Genomic DNA, 18,075 nt, shown 5'->3' on the forward strand with positions numbered 1-18,075 from the left:
ATATGGAATATAAATATAAAGTCACTCGGGTGGTTTTTTTTATATATGAAAATATTTACTATTGATGGGGGCAGATGGTAATTGAAGATACCGAACATACTGTTGGAATTAGGATGTGATGTTACCCTAACATGGGTAATGGAATTAACAATCCAGCCGTGAGACATTATAGAAGATATCATATGGATTACAAACTTAAAGTCAATTGAGGATTTTATATATATATGTAAATATTTTTTTTTTTTAGTGGAACGGGTAGAAGAATAAAGATATTGAAAATATTATGTATGTAGACCTGTAGGAAAGTGGGTGGAGATAGGTTAGTTTACTGATTGTTTAGTTTAGGAGAAGGGATGTTATGTTATATTAATATACGTAAAAGATTTGAATTAAGAGATATATATATGGGGGAGGAGGAAATGGATAGATTATGAGTTGAAATTGCTAAATTAGGATTTATTATATAGTTTTACAGCTGAAAGTTGCTTTGAATGTTGCTTTGAAATGTATAGTATAAGGGGGATATAATGATATTGTTAGAAGGATAGATTATGAGTTGAATAGATGAAATTGCTAAATTAGAATTTATTATATAATTTTACAGTTGAATGTTGTTTTTGAAATGTATAGTATAAGGGGGATATAATAATATTGTTAGAAAGAAAGGGTTAGTATATAGGGGGTGGTACAAAAGGATGGTAAAGTATTATATAATCTGTTATTAATTTGGGTTTTATTTTGGAGAAGCCACAGGGGGAGGGGAGGGGGAGGGGGGTTAGGGTGGAGGGGGGGGAAAGGGGGAAAATTTGTATTTGAAAAACTTTTTCAATTAAAAAAAAAAAGAGAGAGAGAAAAAAATGGATCCAAAGATTGGTTTGAGACATATTGGAATTTCTGTTTTGTTTATATGTTGATATAAGATGTCTTAATTTGTCTCTTCGTTTTCAAAAGATGACCTGGAATGATTTAAGAAATTAAAGTTTAAAGTATAGCCAGACAGAATTAATTATTCAAATATTTGAACTCAGGCTAATGGATAAAATGTGATTAATTTTAAAATACATATTATTTCTTACTTTTTTATATTATTTGTAGCATAATATATTGTATTAAAATGAGAAACATTTAACATGGAATCTCTTGCTTTGAAGTATTTTTGCTTTTTATTTTTAATCAAATTTGCATTTTCCCGTTTCCTCCATTTTGTTTATTTTAGGCAATCATGGCCAACAAAAATCGATGTTCCCCAAGATTTAGATGATGACCTTACAGCTTCTCCATTGTCCCATGCAGCTGTTCCCCAATCTCCTGCTCGTAATGCTGAAAATGTTCTTAATGGACATAGAAGTAAGGCACTTGAGTCGGTCAAGAAAGAAGATATTCCTGAATTGGCTGGACCAGCACTTTCAGTTGTTCCATCAGTGAATTTAAAACCTACAACTAGTAGTCGGAAGTGCCTATTTAGAGTGGAAGAAGATGAAGAGGAGGATGAAGAAGATAAAAAAATTGTTTCTCTGTCAAATCAAGTTGTTCTGCGTCGTAAGCCTTCTGTTACAAACCGTCTTACTTCCCGAAAAAGTGCCCCAGTTCTTAACCAGATTTTTGAGGAAGGGGAATCTGATGATGAATTTGATATGGATGAGAATTTACCTCCCAAACTAAGTCGGCTAAAAATGAATATTGCTTCACCCAGCACAGTGCACAAACGCTATCACAGAAGGAAAAGTCAGGGTCGTGGATCTAGTTGCAGTAGCTCAGAAACAAGTGATGATGACTCAGAAAGTAGGCGGCGTCTAGATAAAGACAGTGGATTTACTTATTCCTGGCATAGAAGAGATAGTAGTGAAGGTCCTCCAGGAAATCAAGGAGATGGAAGTGGACAAGGAAAACCAAGCAATGGAAATGGAGGGATTGACAAAACAAGTCCTGGTGATAATCATAAAGAGGGTGGAAGTCCTTCCAGTGGCTCTAGTGGAAGCACGAATAATAATTCAGGTTCCACTCGCAGATGTGCAGGATCTGGTAATTCAGTGCAGTTGTCATCAAGAAGTGCGGGTGATCTGGTTGAAAGTCTCAAGTTGATGAGCATTTGTTTAGGTTCTCATATTCACAGTAGCACTAAGTACATAATTGATCCCCAAAACATTTCATTTTCCAGTGTGAAGGTGCAGGAGAAATCAACATGGAAAATGTGCATAAGTTCTGGGAGTGTAAATCCAGTTTCATCTTTGAGCAGTATAAAATTGTTTTCTGACCAAATGTCAGATACAGCAAATGAGTTAGAACGAATAAAGAACAAGAACTTGAAAAATAATGTGCTACAACTACCTCTATGTGAAAAAACAATATCTGTGAATATTCAGCGAAATCCGAAGGAGGGATTATTATGTACATCAGGTCAGACAACTTGCTGTCATGTTGTTTGACAATAGTCATATTTAACCCATTCTACTTGACATCACCAATCTTCCTGTTCAGAGCTGTGAATACTTTATTTCACTGAATCTTTTGTTACTTTGTCTTCTTATGTTAACATAGGCTTTAAGCAGTAATTTATTACAGTTTAATTTAGTTTTGCTTATTATGATAATGCATGTACTGTGCATGTTGCTAGCCAGTAATTTCTTTTGTTCCAAACATACCCAAGAGCCATAGTGGTGCGGTGGTTAGAATGCAGTATTGCAGGCTACTTCTGCTGACTGTCATCTGCGTGCAGTTTGGCAGTTGGAGTCCCACCAGGCTCAAGGTTGACTCAGCCTTCCATCCTTCCGAGGTTGGTAAAATAAGAACGCAGATTGTTGGGGGCAAAATGCTGACTCTGTAAACTGCTTAGAGAGAGCTGTAAAGCACTGTGAAGCGGTATATAAGTCTAAATACTATTGCTTTTGTTATTTTTCTATCTTTCTAATTTTACTGTAGAAAATCGGGATTATAGTAAGGCTTGTGTTCAAATCCAGTATAAATTAAGCACTTAGTAGTTTCACATTCTGCACTTAAATTAGAAACAAAAATTTTGTTTCTTTGTAAAACAACAAATTTTGTTCGGATCTTCTGTGTTACTTAAAATACATGAGATGTGGCATAATTATCTGTGTTTGCAACAGAACCAAAGCAATAAAATTTTAATACTGAAGTCTCTTCTGGAGGTTTCAGAATTTCAAGGCTTGTACAAAGCAAAAGTGCACTGAAAAGTTATCTTGAACGCTTGATTTTTAATCCCACATCTTTGTCTTAAATGCATGAATGATGGCTGAAATGAAGATCTTGATTTGATATAGACAAGATTTTTTTAAAAAAAAAAATCTACAAGGCAGCTTTCCCCATAATTAAATGCAGACAATCTTTTTTAAAAAGAATTATCTAATAAGGAAATAGTGTAATTTAAATTTTCCCCATTCAAGGGAAAGCATTCATTACTGTTAATATAATGGGTTGTAAGGTATTGTGCAAAATATTTAAAATGGACCAATTTGTGGTAGCTGAGGTCTATTTAAATAGATCTCTAGTTGATATCTATTCCAATAAATCATTTCATATGTAGTAACTGTTGATAAAGATATTGAAAAAGCAAAGGTTTTTTTTCCAAATTTACTTTCCACTATGCTGTTAAATATTTTCACTATTAATGGAATTGTCACAAAGAGTTCATTAAGAATATAATAAAGTAATTTGAGCATTCAGATAAATGAGACAAGATAGGTAATTTCACTTTTGTATAATGTTAATTATATCAAAAATGCTTCAGAACACCAAAATGCCAATTCAGCTAGACATTTCTAGTAAAAGAGAGTAGGCGTAGTTGCTGGAATCTGAATAAAACAAGAGTCTGTTCAGATTAGCAGAGCCTATTGGAATACTTGAATATACCCCATGGCAAGATAGATGGCATATAAATTTGATAACATATCCCAAGTTCTCTCTATGGATTTAAAATGCACCATTGATTATCTTACTGGAAAACAAATTATTTTAAGTGGACATTTAGTTTGGAATGTGATGTATAATTTGCTTTAATAATTCTCCAAATCAAATCAATAACACAAGTTTGCATGGAACAATTTTCTTTCATTCTTGAGTATTTGCTTTTTAAAAACCCCTTGCTACTGAAATGCCAGCAAATGAATGTTTTGGCACTTTTTCTGTTAAAAATACTTTTGACTTGATGAATTAACTTTTCTGAATATATATCTAGAATAAAATATTCCCAATTTGGGGAAATATAAGATTTATTTTCTTGCTCTGTGCACTGGGTCTTCAAAGCAATGCTGGTAAGAACTGATGGTATTATGTAGCAGCAACCCAGACAGTAGTCTGAGAGAGTTTACATTCAGTTCAGAAAGTATTCAGACTATCTTCACTTTTGTCAATTTTGTTATCCTGCAGCCTGATTCTACAGTTGTTGAAATTCATTTTTTCTCATTCATTTAATCTACATTCAGTATCCCATAATGAAAAGTGAAAGCAGAAGTTTAGAAATGTCTGTAAATTTATTAAAAAGAAAAAACTTAAATATCATATTGGCATAAGTATTCAGTCCCTTCACTCAGTACCTTATTGAAGCACCTTTGGCATCAATTACAACCTTGAGTCTTTTGGACTATGAAGTGTCAAGCTTTGCATGCCTGGATTGGGGAATTTTCTGCCATTCTTCCTTGCAAATCCTCTCAAGCTCAGTCAGCTGGATGGCAACTGTTGGTAGACAGCCATTTTCAGGTCCCTCCAGAGTTGTTCAATAAGGTTTAAGTGAGGGCTTTGGATGGGCCACTCTAGGATATTCACAGAGGTGTCCTTAAGCCATTCCTGTGTTGTCTTGATTGTGTGCTTAGGATCATTGTCATGTTGGAAAATGAACCTTCTGAGATCCTGGGTGCTATTCTACAGGTTTTCATTGAGTACTTTGCTCCATTCAGCTTTCCCTCAACCTAGACCAGTCTCCCTATCCCTGCTGCTAAATAACACCTCAGAGCATGATGCTGCCACTACCATGCTTTATTTCTGGAGTGATATTGGGCAGGTGCCTGATTTCCTCCAGACATAACATTTAAAATTAAGTCCAAACAATTCAAGCTTGGTTTCATCAGACCAGAGAATCTTGTTTCTCACAGTCAGAGTCCTTCAGGTGCTTTTTTGCAAACTCCAACCGGGCTTTCATGTGTTTTGCACTGAGAGGCTTCCGTCTAGCCACTCTGCCATAAAGGCCAGATTGGTGGAGGACTGCAGTGATGGTTGTCCTTCTGGAACTCTGTCCCATCTCCACACAGGATCTCTGGAACTCAGAGTGACCATCAAGTTCTTGGTCACCTCTGTTACTAAGGCTCTTCTCCCCTGATTGCTCAGTTTGACTGGGCGACCAGCTCTTGGAAGAGTCTTGGTTGTGTCAAATGTCTTCTGTTTGAGATTATGATAGGAACCCTCAATGCAGCAGAAATTTTATTGTAGCCTTCTCCAGATCTGTGCCTTGCAATAATCCTGTCTCTGAGTTCTGCAGGCAGTTCCTTTGGCCTCATGGCTTTTGCTCTGCAACAGCATGTTGCAGCATGGGAAGCCTTTATAGAGAGGTGTGCTCCTTTCCAAATTATGTCCAACCAATTTAATTTACCACAGGTAGACTCCAATGAAAGTATAGAAACATGTCAGCAATAATCAAGAGAACTGGAAGGCACCTGAACTAAATTTCAAGTATTGTTTCAAGGGATCTGAATATTTAAACCAACATATTTCAGTTTTTTCTTTTTAATAAATTTACAGATATTTCTCAAATTCTGTTTTCTCTTCATCATTATGGAGTATTGAGTGTAGATTAATAAGAAAAAAATGAATTTCAACAAATGTAGATTCAGGCTGCAGCATAACAAAATTGACAAAAGTGAAGGTGTCCGAATACTCTCTGTAGCTCAGTATTGTGATGCTAGCAAAATGGTCAAGTAAAATGCATTTCATTTACATTATGGATTGTAGAGCACCAAAGAATTGTTACATTGGATTATGATTTATGCTTCCTTTTTTAGTATGGTAAATCTCTCTGAAGGTACAATCTAAAACATTTTATTAGAAAGCCATTTGAGTTCATCATGGCTTCTTTCCAAGTAAATACAGATTCATCTATAGTTCTGAATCATGCAGTGTATTTTAATATCTAGCCTAATTCAGGATTTATACTTTTTATTTCCCAAGTGTAGCAAGGTATAAATGAAATATTTCATTTTTGTTTTTCAGACTCTTGTTGCAATCTTGTTTTAAACTGCTTGGATGCTTTACCAGTCTGACATAAGTACTCTGCAAGATTCTGTGTGTGTGTGTGTGTGTGTGTGTGTGTGTGTGTGTGTGTGTATATACATATATATATATATACACATATACATACATATATATATATATATATATATATATATATATATATATATATATATACATATACATATACATATACATATATATATATATATATATATATACATACATACATACATACATACATACATATATATATACATACATATATATGCATAAAGCTGAAAGAACTGATATATAAGTGAAGCCATAGAAAATACTTGTTTGAAATTTTCTTGGGCAGGGATCTTATAAAGGGCCAGAAATATGGACAGTTCATAAATATCAGTAAATAGGGCATCTATATAAAAAGTAGGGGAAATTTATAAAGGGCATTGGCAATAAACTTTGTTGCAGCTTTTATTTTTAAGTTGCTGTAAATATATATTATGTACAGCCTAGGAATGGCACCTTTTTGACCAACCGCAGGAGTTTTTGTTTCTTCCATTTTTATATACAATTGTATATATGTATATGTGTAAATATATATATGGTGCTCACTTTAGATCAGCCGTGTTGACCATTATGCTGCATAGCTGTAAAATTGCCTTTAGTTATGTATGGTTGGGTGAACTACTTGGGTGTACAGATGTTAGCCTGAATGTTGTCTTTTATTCATCTGTTCACAAGTGAATGGCTGTGCATGTATTGTATGTTGTATTTTGCTCTGTTAAAGGAGAGAGAGAATAACCACAACATTAAAATATATTGGACCAAACTATATAGAACAAGTAACAGTTTTCTGTACCCCTTAAATTTGTCTTTACAAATTGCTTATAGTTACTGTAGCATATAAATATTGTGAAAAACTAGTCTTGTATTTTTCTGTATGAATATATAATGTACCTCTAGCAATTTATCTGTATTTAAGATGTGACAATCTTGACAGAGAATTAATTTTGCAAGTAGCAATTAAATTAAGCAGAACTGAATGCAGAAAAGTTAAGCATTTTAAGAGAGGGTACAGAAATATCAGTTTATCTTTGTCAGTTGCTTCCAGCAATGTTTGGCTTTCTTCACTATGTAACTATTCATGGTGTGTGACAAAAATTCTATTAATAAAAATGATCTCTTGATCAGTGCAAAAAAGACTTCCATGTCAACTTTATATACACATTAGTTTGTCTTCTGTTTCAGCACTGAAAAGCTGACATATTGGCCCTGTTGTAATAGGTAAACTATTATTATATTTTTAGCGATTACTTTATGAGTGATTGTCTATGCATTTGTTTTCTTCCTACTACACAGCATGTGCAGCATTAAGATTTCCTTCTTCCCTCTGCTGCTTGTCACTTCAGTACATATTTCCACTATGAAGGTAAAAAATTTTAGGAGTGCTGCACTCTTTAAATTACATTGTATTTTGAGATTTATCCGTATCTTAAAACTAAAAATACAAAGCAAAGTGTTCTTCTTGTGAACTCTGTTTTATCTATTCAACGTGCTGTATATCTTTTAACATTACAAAATAGCTAGTTTAAAACTGCTCAAATGACCATTCCTTTTGTGATGCATCTTTGTTCAATTTATTAACAAACCATATCCAAAGGCCATCATTTTGCAATAGCCACAGATATGTAGGAGGGAGGAGTGCATAATATATAAACCAAAGTTTTGGATTAAATACATCTAGTAATGCAGTTATTAGTATCGCAAATAGCTGAAATTTGAAATGTTCATAAATATTCTAGTTTTAAAATGGAAAGAAAAATTACAGTTTAAAATGTACTTCAGGTATGATCAGATTATAAAATGTTCTGAGAGAGGCAATCTATTAATAGTCACATAATCAGAAAAGCAACTCATTTAACATCCTGACGCTGCTACTGATTCATTCTTGCTGAGACAACCTGGTCCTCTAGCGTTAACAATGCCCCTTTTTTAAGTCAGGAAAGAAGTCTGCATGCATGCATTCCAACATGTATCTTCTATAGGGCTGTCAAACTCATGGCCCGCAGGCTGGATGTGTCATGCATTGGCCATGCCCATGCCTGGTTTAGCGAAGGGAAAAAGTTACGATATGTCACATGATGCCGCCATGACGATGTAAGTTTGACAGCCCCGATCTACTACGTCAAACAATACTGCAGAAGCTTATGTGTCCCTAATTCAGACTTCAGTTTCCAAAGCAGCCAGTGACATTTGTTCTTATTTTTGACCCTTTGAAACACCTTAAAACAAAGGAACCCTTTTAATAGGATAAATTAATGGGCAGCTGACGAGATCATTCTGGTTACGTGTGCATGTATCATATGAAATGTTGATTGTATATAGTTAACCAGGCTAGAAACCAGAAGACTAAGTTCCACTCCTGCCTTAACCCTGAAAGTTGGTTGGGTGACTGCACCAGTCACTCACTCTCAGCCCAATACACAGGGTGATTTTTGTGAGGACAATAGGAGGAGAAAGTGTTAAGTGTGTTTGTGTCTTTGAGTTATTTATAAAGTAATAAAGGTGGGATTAAAGAAATCTAAAGTCCACTGTAAGACTATCTCATTAATATGAGGATAATATATGCAGTATTTCAGGATGTGAAAAGAAAGGTTGGCAAAGAAAGGTTCCACATATCAAAAGTTGTTCACTCCATTTATTGTGAATAGCATTCATGTTCACAGATTGTGCATTTCAGAAGGATATAAATGAGCTGACACTGGAAAACTGTCCTCTAGAGCAGTTTTAAATGTTAAGGGAACCCTTCCTTTTATAAAACTTCACTTCTAGTATTCTTTTGCTGCCAAAGCATTAACAATGTTTGGGGAATTACCAATTTCACCTTGCAGAATAGTGTAATTATAGGCCCAAAACAAACTCTTTGTTCATATGAAGATTCAGTGGAAACTTCAAGCGTAGGAAAAAACTTAATTGGCTTCCATACTTGATTAGTCATTTGCTGTACTAAATGTATCATTTAAAATAGGTGAAGCTTCTATAAATATTCTATTGTGCGATTTTTGAATTGTCTTGTAGAATACAATAAAGAATAATTTGTTCTTGCTAGGGTAGAAAGATGCCTAGATTTATCTGAGACTGAACTCCATATACTAGATTTGATATTGTTACATAATGATAATGATCTTCAATTAAGATTAATGGGGAAGCCTCAAAATAACAGTTGTCTTCTCTTCTGCTGCTGTTCTATTACTACTGGCTGCTTTTCTTGGATATTGACTACTTCTATAAATTGATTTAACTGAAAATACAATATAAGAAATTTTACTTTAAGCTTTGTTCTCATGGGGATCATACTACTACAATGACTTAAAACATCAGCATCATATCGTATATTTAAAGATTAGCAATAAAGACATTTCTGAAAGCTAGTTCATCATGACAGTAAACGGATCTTTCCCTTTATGTAATTTGAAACTACAAAGAGAAATATCATCTACAATAATGTGGTAATTTAACATGTTTCTAATAACAACTTCACCAACTCTGTTATTTGTACAGGAAATAAATTCAACACTGATGCCTGTAGCACTTATTGTGCTATAACTATGTACTTAAAATGAACTCATTCCTGCTTTTATCACTAAGCTTCCTTGCCCAAATTAACCACCACCACTTCTCTATTTCTTAGGATTTGTGGTAGTGAAATACGCAGCTACAGTTTTCAGCAACAAATAAGCTTTCTTGGAGACATCCCATTATCTGGGATGATCATTTTATTCCTCTTAAAATGAAGCATTTAATTTCCGGTAGTTCTTTGGTTTAAGTTCTAATGGTTAACTACCATTAACTTCCTTAACATGCTTCATATTAATATCTATTTACATTAAGAGATCCAATTTATTATAATGGTTAAGGCACTAAAATGGAAAGGAGGAAACCAAGTACTAGTCAGTGGTGGGATTCAAATAATTTAACAACTGGTTCACCCAGGGTCAGGTTGGCCATTGTGGAAGGTGTGACCCATCCTCCAGGTCCGCCGCACATGTGGAATGAGCCTCCCGCGACAGCCAACCTGACCCTGGGTGAACCGGTTATTATATTAACACCACCACCCAGCTATCAAAGTGGATCCTGGGCAATGGAGAAATGGGAAATGGAGCGTCCAGCATGAGGGAAGGATGAGGAGCAGGGAAAGAGGGAAAGTGGCCGCCTTCTCTTGCACTGGCCACTCTATTACCTGTTTCTCCATTGCAACGCAGCGCCCAGAGCTTGCTCCACCACCCCCGCCCAGATGCCCTTGATTCCCCCAAGCATTTCTTTGCCTACCTAATTTCCAGCTCCATCGCATTTCTCCATCACATTTCTCGCTGTTGTGTGCAAGGAAACAAGTTTGTGGGACTAAAAAAACCAGTTCAATCAATGAATTCCAACTTTGTGAGATCTTTTTTTTTTTTCCCGTAAGAAGTTGGAATTGATTGATTGAACTTTTTTAGTCCACAAACTTTTGTTGCCCTGCACATTACAACAAGAAATGCAACGGAACTGGAAATCAGGTAGGCAAAGAAATGCTTGGGGGAAGTGAGAGCCTCTGGGCAGGGGTGGGTGGGGCAAGCTCTTCTGCCCACAAAAACCTCATCTTTGACAGCCAACAAAGAGAGAAAGCAGAGAAAGAGCTGTCAGGAAGAAGCCAGTCAGCCTGGGAGTTGGAAATACCCTTTCACCCTGCCCCACCCCTTCCCACCTGCCACTTCCAAACTGAATTGATAAAGGGGGTGGGTGGCTAAGTGAGGGGCAGGGAGCCCTGCCATGCCTGGTGAGGGGTAAGAGGCGGCGGCAAGAGGAGCTCGGTCTTGTTACACGCACCCCAATAAAAGGCAGCGGAAGCCCATCCGCTTCCCTTCCCCGCCCTCCGGCACTGGAAACCAACTGTCAGCCACATACCCAGTCACCCATTCATCCCTCCTTCTCTGCATCTCTCTGTCTCTGGGCTCACTCGGTGCCACAGTCCACCATGCAGGCTGGGAAGGTGCACCTGTGGAAGGACGGCGGACAGTAGCAGTGGCAGATTGGCAGTGGCGGATAGGCGGATTGGTGAGCTGCTCAATGAATGTGTGCAGGCAGACAAAGACCATGCCCAGGTGGCACACGTGGGCTAGGAGGGCAGCCTCATTTGCATGCAGGAACGGCGGCAGGTCTGGGAACACCAGGAGAGGAGGAGAAAGGATGCTGGGCCAGGCACACGGAGGGAGGGAGGGCCACCCCTGCCTGCCCCACCCACTTGCAGGCTGCTGCCCACGAAGAGGCCATCTGGGTAGCCACACAGCGCCAGCAGCAGCTCATGAATCATGGCACCATGTGGGGACCAGGCCTGAGCCCCCCTTCACAGGAGCCCCAATAACACCCCCAGCCTTCTTAGGGCAGAGCCGGCTCCAGGTACTAGATTGGACCTCTGCAAAGCCCATTGTCTGCCGAGGAGCCCAGCCGAGGCCTCGCTCACCGCCCGCTCAGGTGCCTGGACTCCTGGTGACGGATAGGGTCCTTCAGGTACTTAGCTTGGCTGCCTGTTTAGTAGCTCCAATCCCTGCCTCCGAGTGCCTTGTTGGAGCTGCCTTGGGGATTTGCCTGCACGGACATCACTTGCTTGGAGTGGGGTGGGGGACCAGTTAGAGGAATGCTGAGATGCCAAAATAATTGAATTTTGAATATAATTAAAAATAATTGAATCAAATCCTGTCCATCTTACTTAAATAGGCTAATTTTGACTATAGACTGAAGATGGTTATCTGTGGAAGTGCATAGTTCAGCATGTCTTGAAGATGATATAGAGTAAACATAGACCTGTGATGGCGAACCTATGGCATGCGTGCCAGAGGTGGCACGCAGCGCCTCTCTGTGGGCACGCGAGCCATCAGTTCAGCTCTGCCATGCATACATGCATGCCTCCCGCAGGCCAGCTGCTCTTTGGGTCTCTGCCACACATGTGTGGGTGGTGGGGTGCATGTGGACGCATGCATGCATGGAGGCCAGGCGCATGTGCAGGGTGCACACGCATTTTATTTTGGGGTTTGGGCATGCACACATGTGTTTTGGTTAGTCATCACTGGCATAGACTATAGAAGAATGGAAGTACAATCCTTCTGTGTATATAATTGACATATGTATTTGAAAGAAGTTGCATGGCGAAATGCATAGCGAAATGTCTCGGGATTCTCAATCATCCAGGTTATGGTTGTTCCAAAGTTGATTTTTCAAAGGGTAACTGGACTTCGTTTTCCTTGAAGATGTTTTGCTTCTCATCCAAGGAATATAAATCATTTCATTTTCCGCCATTCAGTCAGAACTGAAGAAGCTTCTTGGATGAGAAGCTAAACGTCTTCAAGGAAAATGAAGTCCAGTTGCCTTTTAGAAAAAAGCACCTTTGGGATGGATGATGAAATATATTCAGATTATAATATAGAAAATGCAAGAAATAAAACAGCAAATATATTTGTATTGTATTGGAATATATTTTCAAGAGTAAGAACCTATTTTATTCTTTGCAGACAAATGTAGCAGAAAACAAATCCTGAGGGAACTCTTACATGGGGAATGGGAATCAAGTAACATTGATGCAAACATCTTGCAGTGTAGTATGTTGATTGTATTTTCAGTAGTCCTATCATTAAAAATAATTGAAACTCACAGTAATATGGTCTTAATGAAGCTTATGGTATTGGGAGTTTTTCCACATGTGATCTTTTTATAATGCATGATGCTTACTCAGCAGCTTATTTCTCTTTCTTTAGCTTTAAAAGTTAATGTAAGTTTTGTATTTTCTATTCAGTCTTGACTCCTCGTGACTGCATGGATAAATCCATATGGGATTTTCTGGGAACTGAATACAAAATTTAAACAAATCCACCATCTCTTTTCCATATTAAGAAAATAGTGGCTAATGCTGGAGTTGAGTAGAAGAAATTGGTATTTATATTGGACTTAAAATCATTATTGATGCAGTTAGTAGTAGTAGTAGTAGTAGTAGTAGTAGTAGTAGTAGTAGTAGTAATAATAATAATAATAATAATAATAATAATAATAATAATAATAATAATTTTATTTCTATACCGCCCTTCTCCCGAAGGACTCAGGGCGGTGTACAGCCAATTTAAAAAACACAAGACACAACAATGATTAAAAATTAAAATAATTAAATAAATTTGGCCAGATTAAAACCCCAAAAATTTAAAATACCCGAATTAAAATTATTATGTTGATAGCCCGGCCTGGCGGAACAACAGGGTCTTCAATGCGCAACAAAACACCTGGAGGTCGGAGATCTTACGTATTTCCAGGGGCAGTTCATTCCACAGGGCTGGGGCTCCCACAGAGAAGGCCCTCCCCCTGGGTGTCGCCAGCCGACATAACTTGGCTGATGGCACCCTGAGGAGACCCTCTCTGTGGGAGCGGACTGGTCGGTGGGAGGCTATTGGTGGCAGAAGACGGTCTCGAAGGTACCCAGATCCTATGCCATGGAGCGCTTTAAAGGTGGTAACCAACACCTTGAATCGCACCCGGAAGACCACTGGGAGCCAGTGCAGCTCGCGCAGGAGGGGTGTCACGCGGGCACAATGGGTTGCGCCCATAACCACCCGCGCAGCCACATTCTGGACCAGTTGGAGCCTCCGAGTGCTCTTCAAGGGGAGCCCCATGTAGAGAGCATTACAATAGTCCAGCCGGGAGGTGACAAGGGCATGAGTGACCGTGCGCAAGGCGTCCCGGTCCAGAAAGGGCTGCAACTGGCGGATCAGGCGAACCTGATAAAAGGCCCCCCTGGCCACGGCCGTCATGTACTCTTCTAAAGACAGCCATGCGTCCAGGAGGACACCCAGATTGCGAGCCCTCTCTGTGGGGGGCAAAGATTCACCCCCAATAGTCAGCGATGGCACCTGCTGACTATATCGGGACGCCGGCAGCCACAGCCACTCGGTCTTGGACAGGTTGAGTCTGAGCCTGTTCCTCCCCATCCAGACCCGCACGGCCTCCAGGCAGAGAGACATCACATCAAGGGCATCGTTGGGGTGGTCTGAGGTGGAGATGTACAGCTGAGTATCATCATATTATGATAGCAATTGGGATTAGATTTGCCATCACTAAGAGATATGGTCATAAAGTGCATTATCACATGTCTGTATTGTTTAGCAGCAACAATCTAGACAGTCCAAGTTGCTATAACTCCAGACATGCAGGTCATTAGGTGGAAAGAGGAAGAAATCCCAGGTAAAAAATACAAAGGTGCTGCAAGAAATTGGAGGAAATGCAGAATTGAGGTGGATGGGTGATGTGTAATGTGAATTTAGGAAGGCTGGAAAGAGTGCCAGAGTGTGTGTACAATGCAGAAAGAGTCTGATGAAAGGGGCATAGAGTGAGTATATGCGTACAAGTACAGAGAGACAAGGAAAGTGGACATGGTGTGTGTGCATGTGAAACTTCAGGAATGCCAAGGAAAAGGCATGAGGTGTATGTGTTTGCAAGTGCAGGGAAAGAAGGCACAAAATGTGTGTGTGCTAGTGCAGTGAAATCAGAAAAAGAGGGCATGAGGTGAGTGCATGCAAATGCAGGGAGGCCAAAAGGGCACTGCGTGTAAGTGAAGGAGGAAGGAGGGCATGTGCATGCAAGTGTGGTAAAGCCAGGGGGCGGGAAGACTTCCCAAGGAACATATGCAATTGCAATCACATGATGACAGACATTGCAACAGGTCATAAGTGAGAGGTGGTTGCTAAATGCTCAAATTGTGTTCATGTGACCAGAGGGGCGCTGCAATGGCCAGAACTTTGAGTGACATTCTTAAATCCCTTTGTCATAACTTTAAATAGTCACTGAATGAATGGTCATAACGTGAGGAGTTATTGTACTGCATCCTTCTATTTTCCAACAGAGATGGAAATAATGTTAATTAATGAGCCACAATTTGTCTGCAAAATGTTTTATCAAAAACGAAGTTCTGTTTCATTATTTGCCATATCATAGTGCTATGGATAGAAATGTTGGCCATAAAGACTACTGTTGTTTAAAAGTTACTCTAAAATTTTAAAAAAGCATATGTAACAGACAAATGCTCCAGTACCCAGAAAGGGAAAATGGGAATTACAACAAACTGTTTAATATAATTCTGCTGGTAGATTAAATTATTCTTTACCACAGCCTATTTTTAATGAACCAGGAAAATAAAAGCTGGGTAGAGAGATTATATAAGCAGGGTGTATCTTGGGAATGAATCAAGTTAATTGAGCTTCTTGCCAAATCAAATATTTTCCAATTCTTTGAAATTAGTAATTTTAATGGAGAATAATCATTCAAGTTAAAACAGCATACACATTTTACAGTACATATTTTGACACAGCATTCTTACTCTGTATGGATCCTAACTTGAGATTTATGTATTACATTTTACAAAAAACAAAATTAATTCCTTCTTCAATACAGAGTGTGTAGTAAGCCTTCTACAAAATGTGACAAAATATTCTTAACATGAAGATGCCACAGGAATATGAATTTATATATTGCTATTACATTCCAAAGGCGCAGCTCATATTTATGATTATGCTTAAAATTATCATAAGAATCTTAAAAAATTGCAAACCAGAGTAATGGCTATGAGTTATAACAAGATTTAAGAAGGCTATAATCAGTTTCTATGGAGTATATTGTAATATGCAAAACAATTACACTGGGATTTTTATGATGAATAAAGATAAAATCCTTGATATCAAAGTTTGAAATCATATGAAAGTATAATGTATTTTTTGTTCTTAATATTGTATAGACATAGAATATACTTCTGCAACTGTTCAGTTTATCATCCTAGGGTTCTTTCAGAGAGTCTGCAGCCAATTTGATTTGCTGAAAGAAAATCATAAGACATAAAACATTAGAAAAAGTATACAAACATCATCCATTTATAGACAGAATGAAGAAAAAAGCAGGTTTCATCAATATTGCCACAAATTATACTTTTGAGATCAATAAAAACAAAGACATTGTTCCCCATTCTGCTCCAATATGATTCATGATTTTGGTGATTAGACAGGATAAGTATATAAAGAAAACAGGCATGAAGTTACCTTGGATAAAGAGGTAAATTTATAATTGTAACTTATAAATGTAAAAGAAAGAGTGGAAGCCACAACTTTGTAATTTTTTTCTATTTTTCTTTTGTTTTTTGCATTTTTAGCTCTTTGATTTCTTGCTTTTCCTTTTTTTAGATTGTTTGCGCTTTGTTTTTTAAAAACCATTTAATAAAAAAAAATTAAAAAAGGAAAGTTCACGTTTATTGAAAATATTGTGTATGCTTTCTATTTGATTGTCATTATATAATATGCCTCAGTGAGAACCTAGTATCTACATTTATTAGTTAGAACAGTTCAGTGGGACAAATATTAGATTGTCTGATCTCCTTTGGGAAGTAAATGTAAATTAGCAGCATTACCAAGTTCATAATTAAAGTTCCCTAATTAAGAGATCATTTTTTTAGCTCATATTGAGATGGCTTGCAAAGGAGATGAATTTATTTAAACCAATTTTAAGATGGTGTAATAATTAGTTTTTTGACTAATCAATTAAAATCTATCACTACTACTATTACCAGTAAAAAGTAGCTAATGAAGGACCCCAATTCAGATCACAATATTGGATGGCACATGTGAGAAAATGTGCCTTGGTACTACAGTGGTTTAAAGCACCCTGTTATTAACACAGCTGCCTGCAATTTACTGCTGGTTCGAATCTCTCCAAGGCTCAAGGTTGACTCAGCCTTCCATCCTTTCTAAGGTAGGTTAAATGAGGACCCAGTTTGTGGGGGCAATAAGCTGACTTTGTATAAATATACAAAAGTATGAAGGCTATTGCTTAACGCACTGTAAGCCGCCCTGAGTCTCCGGAGAAGGGCGGCATATAAATCAAATTTAAAAAAAAAAAAAAAAAAAAAAAATAGTCCAACCCTTTGCTTTCTGCTGCAATTCAAATCTGGACCTGCTTTTTCATCCTACTATTTGCACTGGAGGAAAGAGTCTCTTCATTCTGTGCTGAATGAAGCAAAGGACTAATTGAAACTATTTGTGAGCTATCTACTCTACTACTGTTGAGAAAAACTGAACTGAATCCTTCCTCCTCAATGCAAACAATAGAGACTGGAAAAAATGAAATAGCAAATAGAATTAGTGTTAACGGTTAAGGTGCTGGACAGGCACCAGGAAAGCTCAGGGTCAAATGTGCATTCTCCCAACTCAATTTGCAACAACTCCTATTAGTAATTGTCAAAAATCAGCACAGTTGCACATTATTTTATGAGATGGCAAAACTCATTAAAACACTGTTCTATAAATCTCTAATGTTTAAAACAAGCAAATAAGTCCACCCATTTTGTAACCTTTCGAAATTGGGGCAAAACGGGTGTGGCCAGTGCCAGTAGCGATACAGCAAATTCTGGGGCTCCTGGAAAATGCCGATATCTCAGCTGCTTTAGGGGATCCCCAGGGATCATAGCTGTCCTGTAGGGACAGTGAAGAATGGAAGCACAGGCAGGCATGAACAGGGAGGTTGCAAACTCCCTGAAGTGTCTGCATCAGCCTCTGACCCAGCAGCAAGGGAAGACAAGTCTTTAGGAGCTGTCAAAAGCCAGGCTTGCCACATGCAAGATAAGGGAGAAAAGAATGAGGAGCGATGATGAAACGGAGTATTGTTACCGAATGAGTGATTGGCCAACTCATAGGTAAGCATTTTTTTTTTTTTTTACTTTAAAAGAGGTCCCAACCTGAAATAAGTGGCTAATAGGCATCCGGGAATTTAAAGCAAGAGGGAAAAAAAGAGGAACTTTAA

The 18,075-nt window shown here is 37.9% G+C and overlaps 2 protein-coding genes across 7 annotated transcripts in view; one reads left to right on the forward strand and one right to left on the reverse strand.

Annotated features, from left to right (window-relative positions):
• Positions 1-2,504, forward strand: part of SNRK (SNF related kinase) — a 64,359-nt gene extending 61,855 nt beyond the window's left edge. For both annotated transcript variants that reach the window (XM_034404021.2, XM_087894230.1), the window contains one exon: positions 1,217-2,504. In XM_034404021.2, coding sequence (XP_034259912.1) covers positions 1,217-2,426 — 1,210 coding nt within the window. In that variant the 3' untranslated portion in view covers positions 2,427-2,504. The remainder of the gene's footprint in view (positions 1-1,216) is intronic.
• A 13,016-nt stretch (positions 2,505-15,520) lies between these two features.
• Positions 15,521-18,075, reverse strand: part of ANO10 (anoctamin 10) — a 168,621-nt gene continuing 166,066 nt past the window's right edge. For all 5 annotated transcript variants that reach the window (XM_060685839.2, XM_087894240.1, XM_087894238.1 and 2 more), the window contains one exon: positions 15,521-16,101. In XM_060685839.2, coding sequence (XP_060541822.1) covers positions 16,063-16,101 — 39 coding nt within the window. In that variant the 3' untranslated portion in view covers positions 15,521-16,062. The remainder of the gene's footprint in view (positions 16,102-18,075) is intronic.

The sequence above is a fragment of the Pantherophis guttatus genome, chromosome 4 (assembly GCF_059756535.1).
Source record: "Pantherophis guttatus breed Tessera chromosome 4, ASM5975653v1, whole genome shotgun sequence".
In the NCBI taxonomy this organism is placed as follows: Eukaryota; Metazoa; Chordata; class Lepidosauria; order Squamata; family Colubridae; genus Pantherophis; species Pantherophis guttatus.